The following is a 19,164-nucleotide window of genomic DNA, read 5'->3' as shown; positions in this document are numbered from 1 at the left end:
GTTTTTTTTAAATCAGAAGCCTGAAGTTCAACTCTTGTTAGATTAAATCTGTCACAGCATGAGAGAACAGGACTCTTCTGAAGCATGGCTTACTTGCAGGCCAAAGAGAAGTGAATTCACGTATTTACAGACATAACTTACTCACCCCCAGTCATACGCTGCTGTGAAAATTAGAAGGTAGATTGACTTCTTGGGCAGTCTGCAGCCCGTCTGCCTGCTGGGCCGTCCCCGCAGCAGCGCGCTGCCGGGGACCTCGGGGCCGCCTGCTGAAGGCAGCCGGAGCCCGCACGCCAGGCTTGCGGGCAGTTCCCACGCGCTGCTCTGAGCCTTGTCTTCCGTGCAGCCCTCCCAAAGCTGGGAGCCACATCCCACCTCTCATTACCTACTACCTGCGTTACTTTCCAGTTCAGGTAGTTTATAAAAGTAACCTGGTATAGGGAGACTAGCAGCGGAAAGAAACTCTGTAGGTAACGTATCTGAGTCTAAAAGAAACAATTTCTGTTGTTATAGAATCTCTGTTGTTATAGAAAATGTGGTGTATCAGGAAATATGTCATACAACTTAACAGTGTTTTAATGTTTACTGGTTATTACAGCTTGAGATTTTTGCTAGAAGCTGATTCCACCGCAAAAGCAACAGATAACTTTTGTCGTTCGAAATGGGACAATTAGAAAATGGTACCCACGTAAAAGAAAATGTATGAAGTTACATAGTTTGTCAAAATGGCAACTCATGGGAAAGAAGCTGCTGTGCCAAGAAAAAAACTCACTGGCAAGAAGAGAGCTGTGGACACTGATCAATCGGAGAGTCAGTCACGCACTGACCACGTTCACGTGCAGACTTTGGGAATGTGAACTAGCCAAAAGAGTGAATAAATTATGGAATCGCCTCACCGAGACAACATTTCTGATCCCTTAGATGGCCGTTTCACCAAAGAGCTGGACGAAAGAACCCAAAATATATTGCAGGCAAAAATCGGCACTGGCAAGGAGTGTCTTCCAAAGAAGTGTCATCTTCCTTAATTCCTCAGAATCTTAAATTATTATTAAATATTCCTATCATTTAGACTTTATTAACAGGCATAGTATTACATTATTATAATTTAAAATAAATCATCAGGGTCAGCACACTTAGTAGTATCTTGATTTTGTGATCGTAACAAAAACCACCGCTGGGCACACCCGGGACCCCTCCGCCGTCTGACGCTTCTGGCTTCACTAAAATATATTATCGAATTTATAACCAAAATAAAATCGAGTACAAACGGTTGCTCCGCGCACACGGCCAGCCTCCTCTCCACAGCTCCCGGCGCCAACGGCGTGACAGCGCCGCGCCCCGCCCCGCCCGCCAGGGGGCCTCCCGCGGCGACGCCCCGCGCATGCGCACGGCAGCGGCCAGCCGCGGGAGCGGCGACCGGGCTTCTGGCGGCGCTGGCGGCGGCGGGGACGGCGGAGCGGCCGGGCGGCGCCGGGCGCGTCCCGGTGGGGCTGTGCGTGCTGTGCGGGCTGCCGGCGGCCGGCAAGTCCACCCTGGCCCGCGCCCTGCGCCGCCGCCTGCCGCAGCGCCCGGGCTGGGCCTGCGCCCTCCTCACCTACGACGAGCTCATCCCGCCGGAGGCCTTCGGCCCGAGCGAGCCGGGGGCGGATCCGGCGGGACCGTCCCCATTGGTCAGTGCGGCTCTCCTCCTTCCCGCTGCGCGCTCTCTGCTCTCATTGGCCAGCCGTGGACGCGTCGCTCAGTAGCGTCACTGGTCGCGCGGCGGCCGTTGCCAGGCAGCGCGGCGCGTCCCTCATGCGGGGCCTCCCGGCTGCCGGGGCCGGGGCCGGGGCCGGGGCCGGTCCCCCCGCGGCGGGGCCTGGGGAGGGAGGGAGGCGGAGGGCGGGCGGCGGAGGGCCGAGCGGCGATGCGGGAGCCGCGGGGAGCTCAGCAGCAGCAGCGGCGGTGGGGGAGCTGGGGCGGGGCGGCGTGGGTGCGCGGGCCTTCACCCTTCCGCTGCCTTCCTCCGCAGCTGCCGCGCTGGAAGCGGAGCCGGCGGGAGCTGCTGCAGTGCCTGGAGCGCTTCCTGCGGGCGCTGGTCACCGGGGGCCCGCTGTCAGCCCCCGCCACCGCCACCCAGCCGGCCTGGGAGCGGTTCCTGGCCTGCTGCCGCGGGCAGGGGCTGCTCTCCTCGGCGGAAGGTCGCGCCGGCGCTGGCCGTTACTGGGCGCATGCAGCCACGCCTAGCCCGCTCTACCTGATCTTGGATGACAATTTTTATTATCAGAGCATGAGATACGAGGTGTACCAGCTGGCTCGCAAATGTAATTACTCTTCGTTCCTATGCATAAGAACGTTTTCGGCTTTGTAGGAAATTCAGTGCGCTTCAGCTGCCTTTCTTTAAGTGCTCTTGTGGAACATTTGTTATGCTTAATCGCTAGATCCCTGCAGTATAGTAAGCATCAACTTTATTACTGTATTATTAGAAATGGCTAGGTCACGTAAAGCCTTTCTTATGTATGTTGGTTTCAGAAATGACTAATTGAGCAGCCTTGAAGGTAAAAGTGTTGTATTCTTTCTAGGTTCGTATTCATTTCAGGCTCAGAACTAGTGTAGAATTTCCTCATTCATGTAAAGCCTTTCTCGTGCATGTTGCGCTCAGAAATTTTTTCTTGAACAGTTTGAAGGTGAAATTGTCTGTTTATGTTCTTTTAGATTCCTTGGCCTTCTGCCAGTTATTCTTAGAGTGCCCACTTGAATGCTGCTTGCAGAGAAATCGTCTAAGAAGTCATCCATTACCTGACCAGACGATATATTTAATGGCAAGAAAAATAGAAATGCCAGATCTCAAGAAAAATGCTTGGGAACAGAACAGCCTCATTCTGAAAAGTTTTGATTGCACTTCAGAGGATGAGTACGCTGCTGCATTGATGCTAGGGTTTTCACTAAGTACTGGTTGCATAAATGGGTGGGTAGAAGCTTTGTACTGTATCTAAACAGTAGGTAAGAAATATTCCGTATGGTGATTTTTGGAAGCCGGTCGATTACACACACAATACACGCCAGTTGTTGGGAACTCACAGCCATCATTCTTTGCAGAGTTAACCTCAAAACTAACTGCATTTCTCAACTGCTCTTGAAAATTTATGTAAATTGTCTGAAACATTAAGACTGGAAATAATTTGCTGTAGTTTTAGTTGTAATTGTTTTTCATCTCACTTGCTGTATAAAGGTTATTTCATTGATTGCCTCATAAATTTCACTGAAAACTTGCTTTTTTTTCTGCGATGAGGTGTCATTACAAAATGAAGGAAAAATCTTCAGTGAAACTGTTTGATTAATGTGGTTTACTCTTTTGTTTGCTTTCGTAGTGAGCAGATAATTAGTTTGCTGGCCACTGCTTTGGAAAATCCAGTGAAGCAAAACGAGGAAAACACTGAGCAAAAGGTAGCACTGCTTGTCTTCACAGTCACGGCTCTTTCAGATGATGGTGACTGAGTGAGTGATTCCTGAATCGTATTCAGAACACCGTGATGACAGAAACTGAGAAATAGCTATTGCATTTCTTGATTGCAAAAGCATACACAGAGTTAATCCTACTTGAAATGGGTACTTCTGTCACCTTGTTAAGTTAAACCACTGAACTACCCTTAAGAATACTGTTATATGTTCTAGAGTAGTAAAAAGGTTTTGGAGCTGTCACATCACACTGAGGAAAATAACGTTCACTTCCTAACGTCACACATACCGGTCCCTGGCAGCCACCCAGATCCGTGTACCTGCCTCCCAATTCGAAGGAGGAGGTGTGCGCTGCGCCAGTCACCGAGTTGCTGCTAACGTGTTACTTGTTTTCAAAGAGTACTTCAAAAGTTGGTGACGGTCTAAATCAAATTTAACGTGTTTGCCTGTGTTCTTCCTTTCTGTTGGTCGCCCTGGCTAGGAAGCAGATCGAGCAATCTGTGCAGCTAGCACTGTCCATCAGGCTGATCGCACATGCAGACGCATCATCTCGCAGACAATGAGGGACGCGAAAGGTACGCGTAGCATATTCTAGGTGCTAGCTGGCAACGTAAGACTAAACCTGTGAAATCCCCTTGGGGGTGAATTGTTAAGGAATCCCAGCCCTGCAGGTGTGACTGAGGCAGTCGCCTTCAGGAGTCTGGTCAAAGTTATTGGTAGAATGTGAGTCAAAGCCTGTAAATTTTGTCTTTAAGCATGAAGTTACAAGTTCAGCTTTCATTTTTTTTTTTTAGATAAAAACATACTCCCAAGTGAGATGAAGAGCCTGGCAGAAGAACTCAACAAACTCAAAGCAGAATTTTTGGAAGACTTGCGGCAAGGAAATAATTTGAAAAACCAAATTTGCATACAAAATGAATATTCTGACCCTGCTACAAGTGTAACTTCTTCATTCCAACATGAGGCAACCAATATAGTTAATAAATACATTTTAAAATAATGACATAGAGAACGTTGGTGGTTTTTAAGAGTCCAGAGTATTTAAAATGCAGTACTCGCTCAGCAGTACAGCTGAAAAATGTCTGAGATACAGGTTCCTTCTCTGGAGTCTCGTGCCTTCTCTAACTCCTCCCCCCATATGATGGAAGAGAAATACAGTCTTGCATACTGTCTTTGACCTTGAAGATCAGCCAACAACCCATCCTCAGACTTTATTTAAATTTCACAGAATCATAGAAATAAGTTACCCTGGGAGGAACACTTAGAAGTCATCTAGTCCCGTTTCCTGCTGACAGCGGGACTAACTTCAAGCTGGATCAGCTTTCTCAGAGCCGGCTCCAGCTGAGGTGGTGAAGAGCGCCTTGGATGGTGACCGGCTCTGCTCTGCGCAACGCGTGGCGGAGCGTTTCCAGAGAATACGTGCCTGGGAAGGTATAGAAACAAGAAGTGAGATGGATGGCTCTTGGCTTCTCTGCTTGTTTCCCTGACAGAAACTGCAAAGAACCAGAAACCTGAGGGCTGCATGCACGTACGCACGCATGTAGGATTAACTCCAATGTCCAAAGGAACTTAAAACTTAGTGCCACCTTCCAAGTTGCTACTAACAACATACAGAGAAGTTCCGTATGCGGTGACAACCACCTCACCATGACAAAAACTCTGATTTCAGACATACAAGCACTCTTGGTAAGAAGGAAATAAAGAGTATGAGGAAACAAAGAATTTGGAAGATGACCAAATGTGCAAGATTAATGGTGGAAAGGAGTGAAAGTGTGTCCTGGTTCAGCACTAAAATTAAGCATTTTCAAATTAAGCACACTGAAACATAAACGCACTGTTCCTTGCTTACCCAAAAGGTAAGCTTACCTTCCTCACCATATCTAGACCACAGCTAGTCATGAGCAGTTCGCCAGTTCCACCTGTTGAAGCACAGGCAATTACGAATTAACGTGAGACTTAATTAGAAAGTGTTATTTTATTCATATCTTACAAAAGCAAAGCTTCACAACATGAACTACACCAGATATAGTCGAGTTATTTCAGAATTAACCTTGTCATCTGAAAACATTCACTACACAATAAAATTTATTTTACAACTCTAACAGGTTTCATTTTTGCATACAAAATATGCTCTTTACACTGAAATACGTATTATTAACAGAGCAGGTACTTAGAAGCACATACACAAAGATTGCTCAATGAAAAATGCTTCAGCAGGGGATAGATTTCCTGCAGCAGAACATCCATTTGCTGTAGATTTTCAAAGAAGCTCAAAATTAATAGAAAACTTGCCAGTGAAGACTTCTAAATTACATTCCCTTCGTCAAAAAGAAACAAAAAACAAACAAGCAAACCCCCCCAAACGTTCTGGAACAAAACAAACAGCAACAGATCATTTTGCTAGGAAACACTGTTGGAACATGTCTTCCAGCACTGAGTTTTATGTTAAAATGCCAATCAACATTTTATGTCAAAATCCTCTTCATCTAAACATGTACCTGTGAAAAAACAACTATTTTTCCCTATTAGCTGCTTCACAGTTGGTTTAAGTATTAACCGAGATAATCGACTAAGATCTTCAGTCTAATATTTGCATGTTTGTTGGAATATTCAATCTCAATAAGTCTGTATTAAGAGTACTATAAATAGTGCATGTTAAAAATGTCAACAAATCTATAAAATAATCTATTACAATAAAAACAAAAACCCCACAAAGTTAAATGTTTTGCAACTACAGAACTTAACAGAGTCAAGCTATGGAAAAATTTCAGCTCATTCCCAAACTTCCCTGTTAATGCAAGTTAAAATGCTAATCACCACCTTATAATATAAGGATTTGGTTTTTTGTTTGTGTTTTTTTGTTTGTTTTTTTTTTTAAAAGAAATTAGTGCAGTGTAGCACATGGAAAACTCAATATGAAAAGTCCTACTAACTGAGGACTCGATCCCACAACTCCTGACAAGTATCCCTCCTTGACTCTGAGTAAGGCCTGCTTGTGCAAGGGAATCATCAGGATCATACTCCGAAACAATTTTCCAGTACTAATTCTGGTCTTTAAATTATAGTAAATAGTATGTACAAAATTATGAAAAACTAAAATGAAAATACACCTTCCAAACCTACTCAGTAGACAGAAGGAAACGGATATAGTCAGGGAACTGTTTGGCACAACTGAACACACAGTATTGTGTTGAAAAATTAAGAATCCTGGTCCAGAGGGCGACCCTCCGTGAAGGCCTGGTTAGTCAGCAGGGATCGGCCCCACAGGTCTGGCTGCAGAATCCGGGGACGAACACCGAAGCCTGCTGCTGCCGAAGAACCCCCCCTGCACGCAGGAGCTTGCACAAGGCAAGAAGGACAAACATTTTTATCGTTGTTCAACAGTTCGTAGGTGTTCAAGCTGATTTTCTTTTCCTTAGGTACTTCGAAGCAGAAACAATGCTATTAAGTCAGCAGTATTAAAATACTTCTAAACAACAATGTGCAAGGTTTGGCGGTAGGTTTTTCTTTTCATACCAAGTTCTGTTATTAAGAACATACATTCCCCCGCAACAGAGGATCCCCTCCTAAATGAGGGCCCCTTTTCAATAAGATCATGCAGGCTTCCTCTTGCTACCAGCTACCTCTATTAGTGACCTAACTATTCTCCTATCTAAAATTGCGTTCAGGGGCACCATGGTTCAGAAGTTATTTTTCTAAATCACCGAATCATTAGCCGACACAAAAAGAAAAGTCTCTAATGTTTACAGGCACTGCCAACGGAAGTCCTCATGGATCAGAAACCACGTAAATGGAATTGGAGAATGAAATCTCCAACATTTGTGCACATCGGAGTTAATCTCCCTACTGATACCAAGAGGGAGAAAGGCTGGAGCCGCAAGCCAAGGAGAACTTGGCTGCCGTGATCAGCATTGTTCAGTACTGGACGGCGCTCCTTGAAGAACCACCATTTCAGAAGCTGCCTTGGAGTTGCTAGAGCCTAGGAATCGAAGTTTGCATCATCTATCAAAAGGCAAGGAAAGTGACCTCGATAAATTACTAATGGTAATGGTCTTCAACAGTAACATCGGTTGTTCTATTTTAGCCAAGTTTAGATTTTAGAATGTGTCAATATGTGATCGAAAGAGAGCTATCATTTCTACATTTTTCTTTGACTAGAAGAGTCATGTTACAAAACCTGTACAGGAGCAGTAACTTCCAACTGGATTCCAGTTCAGTCAACTTTTAGTCCTTAAAATAAAGGACTCTCTATGTTTATGCACACAGAGTTGCAGTTTTGCTTATAAAATAAATTTTAGAAGTATAAAGCAACAAAGAGGTATTTTGGAATTATAAGAGTGTCTTTATGAAAAATGGAAATTACATTCTGTTTTACAAATCCACCGAAATGGATTTTGAACCAGGCCTGAAACCAAAAACATTTTTAGGAGTGACAGTGTGTTATCATTCATCTTCATTACACTGGAAATACTTCAACAGCATATTTTTGACCTCATTACTGCAAGACTACGTGCAGCCAAGAATCCAGTTCCTTCAACTGGTTACTTAAGCACAGGAAATTCAACAGTAGGTAAGTTAGGTAGAGAGAAACATATTTGGTTCCCAAATTTCTAATTCATTGAAGTCAAAGTTACTTCTAAAGCTAAAATTCTCAGAAAGGTGGTTTTTCCTGCATTGATCTTACACTGAAGTCATTGTAAGTTTTTCCATTGGCTTCAGGAAGCTTTAGCTCCCGTAACAATATAAATTTGAATAAGCCAAACATTTGCTATTCAGATTCCAACCTCTGACTTGCAGAACATTGATAAAACCTTCCTGCTTTTAACAAAGCATATTTGCTGCCATATTTTGCTGATAGTAAAAGGGGAATATATGAGGGAAGCTTTAATTTGTCTCAAGTAAGACAAACTAAGGTAAAAGTGCATGTCTAAATATGGGAAAAGTAACAGTTCTTCACTTTCCTGAAACATTACAAATTCCTGTGTAGCACACTAAGAGCTTTTATTAATTTTGCTAGGATGTTTTATTTAGTTTTATATTAAAGTGCCTGTCCGTTAGCCTAGGTGCTTCTAAAGTAAGATGTACAGTATAAAAAAAAATAAACATGTGCAATGGACTTCATGTACATCTTTAGTTACCATTTGCCACCTACCATTATTAATCACAATGACTTCAAATGTAGTCAGCCGGTATTCCTTTGCCTACAACATGAACAGTTCAGAAAACCCAGAAGCCCTTCCCCTTACTTCCAGCACAGCAAAAGGACAACAAATCTGGGGGAGGGGACAAGACAAACTGACTTCCAAGTTAGCTGAAGTTTACAATAAACTAGATGATACAACTTTCAAACAAACAGGCAACCTATCAGTTGTAGCTTGGCCCGAGATAAAACTGAACACATGATTTTTACTTTGTAAACCTCTTGTTTGTTTCTATTAGAACTTCCATCAGCAAGACAGAAGTCTAATTGTGCAAATTTTAAATATCTGTACAAATTAGTTTAAGGCAGTTAAAAATCTCACGGAATATATATTAGTTCTACAAGCTCTTTATTATGACTGTTTAAAAATTACCTCCTTCTAAAAAGAATGACATGTAAAATTTTGGTAAGTGTAGTTTAAAATAAGGTGTCGTATTTAATTTTTCTTTTGTGTAACTAGTGAATGACAAGCTTTTAACTCTTTCTTTTTTCCTACCAGAGTTTCATTCACAATAACCTGTTATCTTCTAGTTTTGTGATGAGTTTTAAAAATAATAGTTAAATTAGTGTTTGAGCCCTAGCATGAAGAGTTTAGACTATACTAAGCAAAAACTTATTAATAACCTTAATCAGATTACAGCAAGTTTTACATCAAATTGAATTTGTATGTGAATGTTGCTTTTGTTTGTTTTTCCAGTTTGGAGTAGCTAAGTTTTTAAGGATTAGTATGTCTCCAAAGTAACCACGTGTCATTGCATTAACCTTTCGTATTTTATGGTTAATATATTTTGTCTTGCCTAGTAAATAGTCTGATAATTGCATCCTATGTTTCAGGACACACGCTCTGCTTCTACATTTGTAGAATGTTTATTGGGATTAAGTGCAAGCAACTTAAATTTAGCAACCAAAGCACGTAAATGCATTCCAATTCTTACAGCACTCTCTTAGCTTTTTTGAAAGGCTACATATAAAATAACAACCACACCTCATACAAAATTTCCCTGGCAAGTTTTACGACAACATAGAAATAAATTTGCCTCCTTTGTCGAACTGATTAATGTGAAGATTCCTTATGGGAATGTGCAAGCTTTCCTTCAGCAAGTATGAAAAATATACTGTAATATGTTAAAAAACTAAATGAAAGCATGTTCTCAGTCAATGTTGACTATGTTGGCCTCTTGCAAAATGGCAAGCAAAGTCATACTTATTTTTACACTTACACCCACATATGTTGCACTGAAAAGGATTTTCAAATCCATGACATCCCATGTGAATAGTATAAAGGATATTGTCCGCAAAGTACACGTCACAGTGTTGGCAGTGATGCAGAAGCTGAGGGTCCTGAACCGGGAGGGTTGGAGCTGGAGTACTTGGCTGACTGTTACTTATGCTTGGAGTACTGGTGTGGGCACTGCGATCGCTGCTGGGACCTGCCACGGGACTATAGTTCCTTTGATTGTGTGTAGGCCGAGGATCTGGGCTGGTTGGAGATGAACTTTGAGGAATATTTGCTGACACAGCTGAAACTACTGCAGGTGCAGCAGGCTGCTGTATCATGAAAGGCTTTTCATCTTGACAGGAAACAACGTCAGGAGAGGCTGGGTTTTGGTTTTCAGGTGGCAAGCTAGATAACTGTCCAGCTAACGTAGAGAGCTGGTTTAAAGGATTATCTACCATAAGGTCTTGTGGATCTCTTGGCAACCCACTGCTCTGGGTTGTTTTTGTCATGCTTTCATACGCTTCAGTCTGGATATTTGGGATTTCATGAGTGAAATCATTAAGGTAGTCTGGTTTCTGAACCACCATGGAAGGTGGACTCAAATTAATTAATGCTCTTCTGCTGTACCCCAAATTGCTGGTCTTCTTCTGCAAAACCCCCCACATTTTCTTGCTGCTTAGGGAAGACCTTGTACCCTTGATAGGCACCATTTTATGTTTGCGTCTGCGGTGGTGAGATAAGTTGCTTCTGTCACTGCAGCGAAAGGAACACAATTCACATTTGTATGGTTTTTCACCAGTATGCGATCGCATGTGAGCTTCCAGATGACGTTCGTAAGCTGATGCAAAGGGACACAAATGGCATCTGTGCGGCTTCTCACCTGGAAAATTAAAACAGATTATACTATAGCATCTCAGAGTGCTTGAAAAAGGCTTTTCATGGAACAGAAAGTAGCTAACTGGGAACTGCTAATCAAACAGTTCAGCTTCAGAGTCACTGCTGGTCCTGAGTTTAGCTGGGTATTTGGTGGAAGAATGGAGTAAATTTAGACATCTCTGCCTCACCCAAGTGATAATAAGCATAACAAAAAAGTGTGACCCGAATTAGCATAACAGATAACCTGACTAGGAATTGCAGCAGTGATGCCAAGGACTGAATGCAATGATGTTTGTGTGGTGCCCTTAACTGGATCCAAACTCTACCTCACCGATAAAGCACATAAACAGTTGGCCACAGGAATGTCTGCACTACCAAAATGTAATCATTCTTAATGATAACTGTGTTTAAACATTGAGGGAGGGTATCCTTTCGATATCTTCCAAACATTCCTACTTTTAAACATCCTGGAACTATTGTCTAAATAACCCGTGTACACATGCATGCACTCAAGAACTGAATTTTGAAAAAGGATCCTGTGGCTAAAGAGTTGTTAAAGAAAACAAAAGCCAGCTAATCCCTGGACAGCTGTGTGCTCTCTCAGACATGATAGTACCAGATGTTCTCCTTTCTGATAGGTAGAACTTTGCTCTTCTATTAAATGATATTTAGAGATATTCACATTAACACTTTTAAAAGTACTCAGAAAACTTTCAAACATAATTACAGGCCAACATATTTGTAACATAATACTTTGGAACTTTTGATTTTCCTTTCATAGACTGATCTGTTAGGAGTTTTTAGATCCATGTCTGCAATGTTAGAAATGCCTAAAGGATTTCATGCATGTTCAGGTGCTGAAATGAAACATCATCTTATCTTCCTATCTAGAATGCCAGGTCAATTTCTAAATCACTGTTGTGCAACTGATTCTCTTGCCACACAGCATGGCAAACTCCAAAAAAATACGAGTGGGCTCTGTCTCTTCAGCCTTTATGGGTTTTTTTGAAACATCTTCTACTATTTTAAATACAGGCGAATACATCTGCTTTGTGGCTTTCAAAATCCATCTAGAACAACTGTAAAAGCCAGAGACTGAATGCAGCAAGGGCCGCTATTACACTGCAAGCACTGTACAGGCCCTGTAAGATGGCATGTGACTGATACAGAAAGCCCTTCCCATGTTGAGCATCCCACAGTTTGGAATCACAAGCTGGGACACTGAACAGAAGATAATTTTTTTCCCTACATCACTGGCTCTTCAAGAAGAAAGCAAGCAATTTTTGTGCTACATCTAGGTACCTTATTTGCACCAGCTGAAACCATGATTTCTCCATAAGCATATATATGTATTCAGATATGTATATATGTGTAAACATCTGGAGATTTGGTACCAACAATGATGTAACAAGACTGACAGACTCCCTGCATTCACAAAGAACTTGTCAATCTGAATGGGCTTATTTCATTCTAAACTGGTTACACAGAGATAAAGATTTGCATCCCATGTTGCACACCCTTAATACAACACAGCTGGTGAACTACTAATTACACTGCTGTCAGACTCAGCATGAAGTTAATTCTGCAGTAAGTTGCACTTAATAATGGTTGCGTGATCATGCCTGGCTCATAATTACTTTGGCAGATACCTTGCTGCACTTGCATGTTATCCAGGATGCACTACTTGTTTACTTACATTGCTCTGAGACTACCAGTCAGCTATCACTTCCCTATTTTAATGCTGATTCAGTCACTCTGAGCCTTCATACTCCATGCAATCCATCTCTTGGCCCTTTGCCGTGCTTCCCCACTATGCTTCTGAGCAAAACTACACTCAGGTCTTGGATCTCCTTGCCCTTAAGTGGAAAAAAAAAAAAAACAACAAGAAAACCGAACCAAAACAAACAACGCTTCCTTTTTCTGGAGTCCCCTGTCTCTGTACAAAGAAACAAAGCGAGGCTTTCTGAACAGCCATTAAGGTAATAGCAAAATGGTGTTGCCACCAGGACACCATGCAGTGTGTATTAAAATCAAGGATATGAAAGTATTGTAAAAAGGCAAAGGGGAAACCATACAGAAAAACAAAAAAGCCTCTAGCAGCCTGGGATTCTTGTCTATATTATAAAACTGAACAGACTGGTATAGGGAAATTAACTGTTATCATTGTACAGTTACTGGTATTTCATTAGGCAGACACATTTCAACCAGTAACCTGGCTATAAAGCGTTCACTGTGTGAGAGTGTGTCCAAATTGCTGAAGCTCTTCTATAGACAGTAGGCTGACACCCCCTGTATCACTCTCTCACTGCTAGCTAGCTTTCCGAAATGGAAATAATTCAGACTGCATGATTTTGCAATAGAGTGACGGGTGCCTTTAATTTGGCTACTTTTTCCTAGCACCTTTGTGAAAGTTTCTTTGATCAAATGCGTCATGCATATACCCTCTGATAACAGGAATACCTGCAGCAGCACCGAGACAATAGTCATCCCACATGTAAAGCTCTGTTCTTCTGGTATAATGCTGTCATATACTACAACCATGAGAAACAACTCAAAATGTTAGTCAAGGCACAAACCCAAAGTATTATGCTTTATCCTAAAAACTGAATTTGTGTAGCTCATGGAATGTTTGCTTCTGAGTAATGACCATTGGATCACAGATTTTTGAGGACATTTCTCAGCATCTCAATTTTTGGTTGGAATCTTTCTTGCTTTTGTATATATTATGCTGCAACCGTGCTGAAATGGTCACAATCTGCAGCAGGAATTGTTCTGCTACCTCTAGCCACTTAGTGACCTCTACTCCCTAAAGTAGCAGCAGAATAAAAAAAGCATTCTGAAAACACAAAAGAATGTTAACCTAAGATCTGAGAGTCTAAAAAAGGTAGGCAACTTCCTAGAGTAAGAGAAGGAATGCTGACACTATACCAATACCCACATTTTGATACTTAAAGAAGGAAGATTTGATTTTTTGCTCTCTAGTATGGCTAAAATTTATGACATTTGACATTAAGTAACAACACATTATTTCAGTCATTCTGTTTGAGAAACCCCATACACACCAAAGCCGTCAAAAACATCTCAAGAATCAGCAAACACACAATACCAGCATCTTCTAGTAGCAATTTATGTCTCCCGTCACAGCTCTAGCAGTCCATCTGCTCATGTTGACAACTGGCCAGTAGTAACTGTGGGCTTGGGGATGCAAGTTTTTAGATGGCAATAGCTATATGCTACTGAAAAGACACGAAATTTTAAAGCTGATTACTTCTGCATCCTCAAGTACCATTTAAAAATGAACTGCGTAAGTCTGCAGTACAGTTTCTCCCACTACATGACCCTCATTTCACAAGCTCAGAAATAGCACTGCACAGAGTAAAGCTGTTAAAAGAAAAATATCTCCCGTTGTCCACATACTGTATGAGGCAAATGGTAGGTGAAGCTGTAACTGCCTCATGAAAAACTAGACAAAAAAAATGCTCCAAAACACATTGCTGCTTTGCAGATCTGCAGCAAGCCACGGCATTAATGCTGCCAAATGCAGGTACACAAGCCACAGTCCTTTATCCACTACTGGAACTACACAAAATTTCCACTGGGAATCTGAGAACAGCAACAGCTACACACAGAGGTAGCTCACAGTAGCACAAGAGAAGAATTTACAAGATCTTCAGAGTCTGAACCTCAGAATTCTTTGATTTCTAGTTGGTTGCCATTTTCTATCCCATTACGCCTTGCCAAAACAAGCCAACACTGCAGGGGCCAGTGCAAGGAGCACTGACTTCCCCAAAACACATCCGGGAGTTACGGTGCAGAAGCAATGGTTCACAGCAAAGTGAGAATCTGACTAACAATAACTGTACCTAAAGAGAGCTACAATTACATCAAGTTACAACAATGCGTTTCCTTCAAAGTGAGTCCCAGAATGCCACCTGCCCAAGACCACTGAAATGATACACTGAAAAGTTTTGGGACAATCCATACCAGACTGGAAACCTGTAAAAACTTCCATTCTTTGCAGAATACAAATTTTTTTTCTTATTACTTCAGCTAATAGCCATAAAGTCTTCTGTATTGGTGTAATATACTCAGCAGGCACCAAAGTCAGACTTCAGAAGGACCTTTCGTCTGTTTTCTCTCATTTGCCAAGAAGTCAGAGCTGACTTCATGAACAGTTTAGGGTATTCTAACCTTTCCTGAGAGTTTTGCTTTTCAGCTTTATAAACCCAACAGTGGTAACTGCTCTTAAACAAGCCACAGTATTTTTTCTTTTCATTACTGTTATTAATTACTTATTTGATGACATGCCCTCACGTTTGAATATTCTACCAATAAGAAAAATTTATTCTTATTACTATGTTTTGTACTTCCACATTTAGAATGTTGTAAAAACAGGAATATTTTCATAGCTAAACAACACAGGAGGAAAAGCCCCTATAAATCTCCATGTGGCAGCATGTACATTTTTCACTTTTCTGATTAGCAAGGAAAAACAAAGTTATGTTTAGGGCCCTTCAATTTACACCGATGCTTTCATGCTAAACTTTACTCCCATATATAGTTACTTCAAATTCAGTAGTCTGTAATAATAAATGTAAGTAGGAATTTGCATAATTTACATAGGTACATGGCACACCTTTAAAAAAACAGTCTATTAAAAAAACCCAAAAACCAGACTGTTGAGTAACTCTAAGAACTATCACACTGCTTGAGGATGCTAACTCCTCACATGCACATCATAACACTGAGTTAATACCACAATGCCTCACAGCAAAGTACTGCAGAATATTTCATACCTGTATGAATTCTGATATGTTCTATGAGCCGTGCTGTTCCTTTGCTGGCATAGTTGCAGTATCGACACTTTAACTTTCCATCAAATGTCCTTTCAAACCCATCCACTAACATTCCTGAGTTTTCATCCAGTGAAACTTCAACAGAAGGATGATCCAGACCATTCTGATCACCTTCTGTCCCAGCTGTGAGTAATGCAACAGAGATGTCAATCAAGAATCAGTGGGATACTATCTATCATGCTGTCAGAATATGCCAAATATCTTTTGCTTCTCTATGCCCTTGGTCTTTAACTATACAGAACTATAAAAACATACTCTGATTAAAACAAAGGTACGTACACATCTTTTGTGATGTGAAAACGACTGTCAGAAATGCTTCCATACAATTGTAGCAGTCTGCATAATTATCTGGAACGCAAACAGTGCGGTCATTCTCAAAAAAATAAAATTTGATAGCACTGAAATTAGCTTACCTCCCTGAAGAGTCTCTGCTTCCTTGTCTCCACTAACTGATCCAGAAATCATATTTACATGGTGAGTCTGCTGTGTAAGATATTCCTGAAAATCTTTTACAAAGTCCAAAGGTTCCGGCTTCTTTTCACCCATATTCACTCTTTACGTTTACAACCTCTTGTGCCTAGAAGGAAAAATATTTTCAAAACACAAGTATCATTGAATTTGAATGCATTAATAAAAACAAGTTTGGGTTTGGGATTTTTTTTTTTTTTTTTTTAAAGTGAAGGATTACTTTTATCATACAGCGTGACTCGATGCACAAATTGACAACCATAAGAATACTGTTTTTAGAATTCTTAACTCATTAAAGATCACAAAATACATATTACTGGGGAAACCATTTTCAGCTACAGTAACAGAAGGACAGTATCAAATTGGATAAAATGACATAATAATCAAGATCAACTTGCCTTACTTTTTTTTAAATGGATCGTACCTGAATTTCAGTTCCCTGCTAAGTAGCAAACATGCTCCAAAATGTACTCCCAACAGGTCAGACAGAAAGCACAGAGCACAGCTTCTCCACTTTCCCTGGAAGGAAAAAAAGGAAATGTAGGGCCATTATTCTTCCCAACCCCCATGAGTTCTAAGAAACCTGAAAAAATATATATGTTTTGAAAGACAGGTTCCAACACTCTACTGCTGTAAGTTTTATTAAAACTATTACACTTCCAGCAAAAACTTTTCAAAGACTGCATCCACTCCTTCATGTATCTCACTGAAAGACACTTCTGTCTCACTGATCATTTGAACAGTTTCTCTGGTGAACACGTGGCTCCAAAAAAATCCCAGAGTTGCACAAGTCAGTTATGGCAACTGTAATGTTGGGAAACCAACTGAATGTCGCTGATTACCAAAGATGGAAAGAAGCCTTACAGGAAGCAGTATTTCATAGCTCTCCCAAAATTTTAGTTTCCTATCCTGCATAAAAGTCTTAATCCATTTCATTATTTTGCATTGAAATAATAAAAATATTCACTAGAAGTCATTGGTCATGCTCTTTTCTGGAACTGTAAATGACAAACCTTTAGAGCCTCAATTTGCAATGAATTTGTGAAGACAGAACTTAGGATTCAGTTGGAAAGAGGGCAATTAGTCAGTCACACTATTATTCCTGCAGATTATAATCAGAAATAATTTATAATGCTACATGTTCAATAAGAATATCTTTCTGTTTTCCAATAGCTACCAAACAAAGCATTAGGCGACCTACAAAAACTCAAGTTCTGAGTTCAAGACCACATTTAAACACATTCTCCTGTATCTGCAAAGTTATTTACAAGCGTTAGTTCATTTTTGGCCTCCAGATGAGTATGTCCTTTCACATCATACCTAAGTGTGCTCAACTACTATCATTATTATCACCGTTAAGTTAGTTTTGAACACATCTTTATGTATCAATTTTGCCTACCCTCTTTCGGGTGTCACCAGCCTGGTGTAGGCTTAAGTTAATTTGTGTTCCATTTGTTGGTGTCTCCTGCAATAAAACAAAGATATCAGGATATGAATTAAAGATATAGAAGAGAAAAACAGGACAGTGTAATGTAGAGTCCTGACCAGGACAACTTTCACCAAATTATAATAAGAAGAAATAACAATTTAAAATTAAACCATTCTAAATGTTGAATGGTTCAACATGAAACAACGTTAAAGGTCCATATTTTCACAGAAGAATCTGTGTATGCCTTTGTGTAAGGCACAAAAACCTTATTTGATTGATTACTTTTATAATGACATTTCATTTTTAAAGAAAATTACACAAAATTTTAAAAATCTGATTGGAGAAAAGACATTATTTTGGTGATCAGCTGCATAAAACTTCCTTTCTCTACCTCATCGATTTAATTTGAAAACATTCATCCTTTTTTTTATGTCAATGTAGGTAAGTTGCCACAATTTAAGCAGCACCTCAAACCTCTATATTTGTATGCACAAAAGAACCTTTTGTGATTTTATGCGGTATTTGTTATAGATATACAACCAGCAGTTCTCCTTTTCAGGGAAGAACGATACAGATCAGATTCTTGCTATGTCACTACTGCAAACTAGTAAATGCAATTCTAATTATTAGAAACCTGAGCAGACCAGCTCACGTTTCACACACTCGAATGGGCTGATCACACCAGATGTTCCTCAACTTCTACTTGTACAGAACATTTTCTGCATAGACAACTACATCTCCTCCAGCTTTACACACTGACGGGTAGAACACTGGTTATTCATTTTCTATACAGGCGCAACTTCTGGATTTAGCACTAGTTACAGTGCTGATGTGTACTAAGTTTATTGTCTAAGAAGCGCCATAGGATGTGCTAGGATGAAAGGCATCATAAATATTTTGCCTAAAGAATTCTGCTAAAGAAAATAATTCAGACACAGTAAAACCACTAGTTTAACACACGCACAGTAAGAACTCATACTGCAGTAATTATAAGAGAATAAAATGACTACAAGACATGTATGTATCCTGTTTTCTTTCGAGGAATTAAGGAAAAAAAAGGGGGGGGATCTCTCTGCCCCAGTCTCATCTTTTCCAGCGCAAATGGCTTAAAATTAAAATAACGAAGGAGGAAGGATCCCAAACTCTATCCAAACCATTCCTGCCCCTTCTCAAGGAGTTTTGCGCGTGGGAAGGGGAGGAGGAACCGCAGCGTTGGCGGTTGCCGGGCCGAGCCCCACGACCTGTCATCAGCCACGGGAAACCGCCGGTTGCTCCGCCACCCCCTTTCCACGCCAGGCTGTGTACGAACACCCTCGCCTTTCCTCCACCTTTCTCCGACCCACGCCGCCTTCACGCGTGGGCGGGAAGCGACACGGCCACGGGAGACCTCCGCTTTAAACCCGGGTGTGCCCGCCCGCCCGCCCGCCCGCCCCCCCCCCCGAAAGGCTGCACCGGCTGACCCGGCCCCCCGCTCCCGGCGGGGCGGCATGGCTCTCCCCGCCCGCTCCGCCGGAGGAGCCGAGAGCAGCCTCCCCCGCGAGGCGCCCCCGCCGCCCGGCCCCCCCCTCACGTCAAAGGGAGGCCCCAGCGGAGACCCCGCGGCCGCCGGGCAGGCGTGTCACGGCTGCCGCTGCCGACGACGACGACCCGGAAGGTGTGCGGGCCGTGCTGCCGCCGAAGC

General features: G+C 41.7%; 2 protein-coding genes across 3 annotated transcripts; one reads left to right on the top strand and one right to left on the bottom strand.

The window, feature by feature from the left end:
• Nucleotides 1–722: 722 nt before the first annotated feature.
• Nucleotides 723–4,945, top strand: PSTK (phosphoseryl-tRNA kinase). The gene is made up of 7 exons (XM_050899083.1): nucleotides 723–807; nucleotides 1,303–1,667; nucleotides 2,009–2,300; nucleotides 2,692–2,890; nucleotides 3,348–3,423; nucleotides 3,917–4,010; nucleotides 4,230–4,945. The coding sequence occupies exons 1-7, from the start codon at nucleotides 723–725 to the stop codon at nucleotides 4,433–4,435; spliced, it is 1,317 nt and encodes a 438-aa protein (XP_050755040.1). The 3' UTR covers nucleotides 4,436–4,945.
• A 557-nt stretch (nucleotides 4,946–5,502) lies between these two features.
• IKZF5 (IKAROS family zinc finger 5) lies at nucleotides 5,503–17,508 on the bottom strand. 2 transcript variants are annotated; one of them, XM_050898710.1, is made up of 6 exons: nucleotides 17,454–17,508; nucleotides 16,479–16,573; nucleotides 16,000–16,163; nucleotides 15,527–15,709; nucleotides 9,856–10,734; nucleotides 5,503–7,437 (listed from the first exon to the last, which is right to left on the bottom strand). In XM_050898710.1, exons 3-6 carry the CDS (start codon nucleotides 16,130–16,132, stop codon nucleotides 7,415–7,417), a joined length of 1,218 nt encoding a protein of 405 aa, XP_050754667.1. In that variant the 5' UTR covers nucleotides 16,133–16,163; nucleotides 16,479–16,573; nucleotides 17,454–17,508; the 3' UTR covers nucleotides 5,503–7,414. The 2 variants fall into 2 exon arrangements, with proteins under 2 accessions (XP_050754667.1, XP_050754666.1); XM_050898709.1 differs by having other exon boundaries at nucleotides 5,503–10,734.
• Between the last annotated feature and the right edge of the window lie 1,656 nt (nucleotides 17,509–19,164).

This window comes from Gymnogyps californianus, chromosome 6 (assembly GCF_018139145.2).
Source record: "Gymnogyps californianus isolate 813 chromosome 6, ASM1813914v2, whole genome shotgun sequence".
NCBI classification, from domain to species: Eukaryota; Metazoa; Chordata; class Aves; order Accipitriformes; family Cathartidae; genus Gymnogyps; species Gymnogyps californianus.
Note: the sequence above shows the minus strand (reverse complement) of the source record. Positions and strands in the feature narration are given on the sequence as shown.

What these genes read in the sequence shown, in the direction of transcription:
- PSTK (XM_050899083.1), top strand. Translation starts at nt 723, where the DNA reads ATGGCAACTCATGGGAAAGAAGCTGCTGTGCCAAGAAAAAAACTCACT. An exon ending in GATTGCACTTCAGAGGATGA is followed by an intron (nt 2,891 to 3,347) that starts GTACGCTGCTGC and finishes TTGCTTTCGTAG; the next exon opens with TGAGCAGATAATTAGTTTGC. An exon ending in GACAATGAGGGACGCGAAAG is followed by an intron (nt 4,011 to 4,229) that starts GTACGCGTAGCA and finishes TTTTTTTTTTAG; the next exon opens with ATAAAAACATACTCCCAAGT.
- IKZF5 (XM_050898709.1), bottom strand. Translation starts at nt 16,132, where the DNA reads ATGGGTGAAAAGAAGCCGGAACCTTTGGACTTTGTAAAAGATTTTCAG. An exon ending in AGCAGAGACTCTTCAGGGAG is followed by an intron (nt 15,710 to 15,999) that starts GTAAGCTAATTT and finishes CATTACTCACAG; the next exon opens with CTGGGACAGAAGGTGATCAG. An exon ending in ACATATCAGAATTCATACAG is followed by an intron (nt 10,735 to 15,526) that starts GTATGAAATATT and finishes TTAATTTTCCAG; the next exon opens with GTGAGAAGCCGCACAGATGC.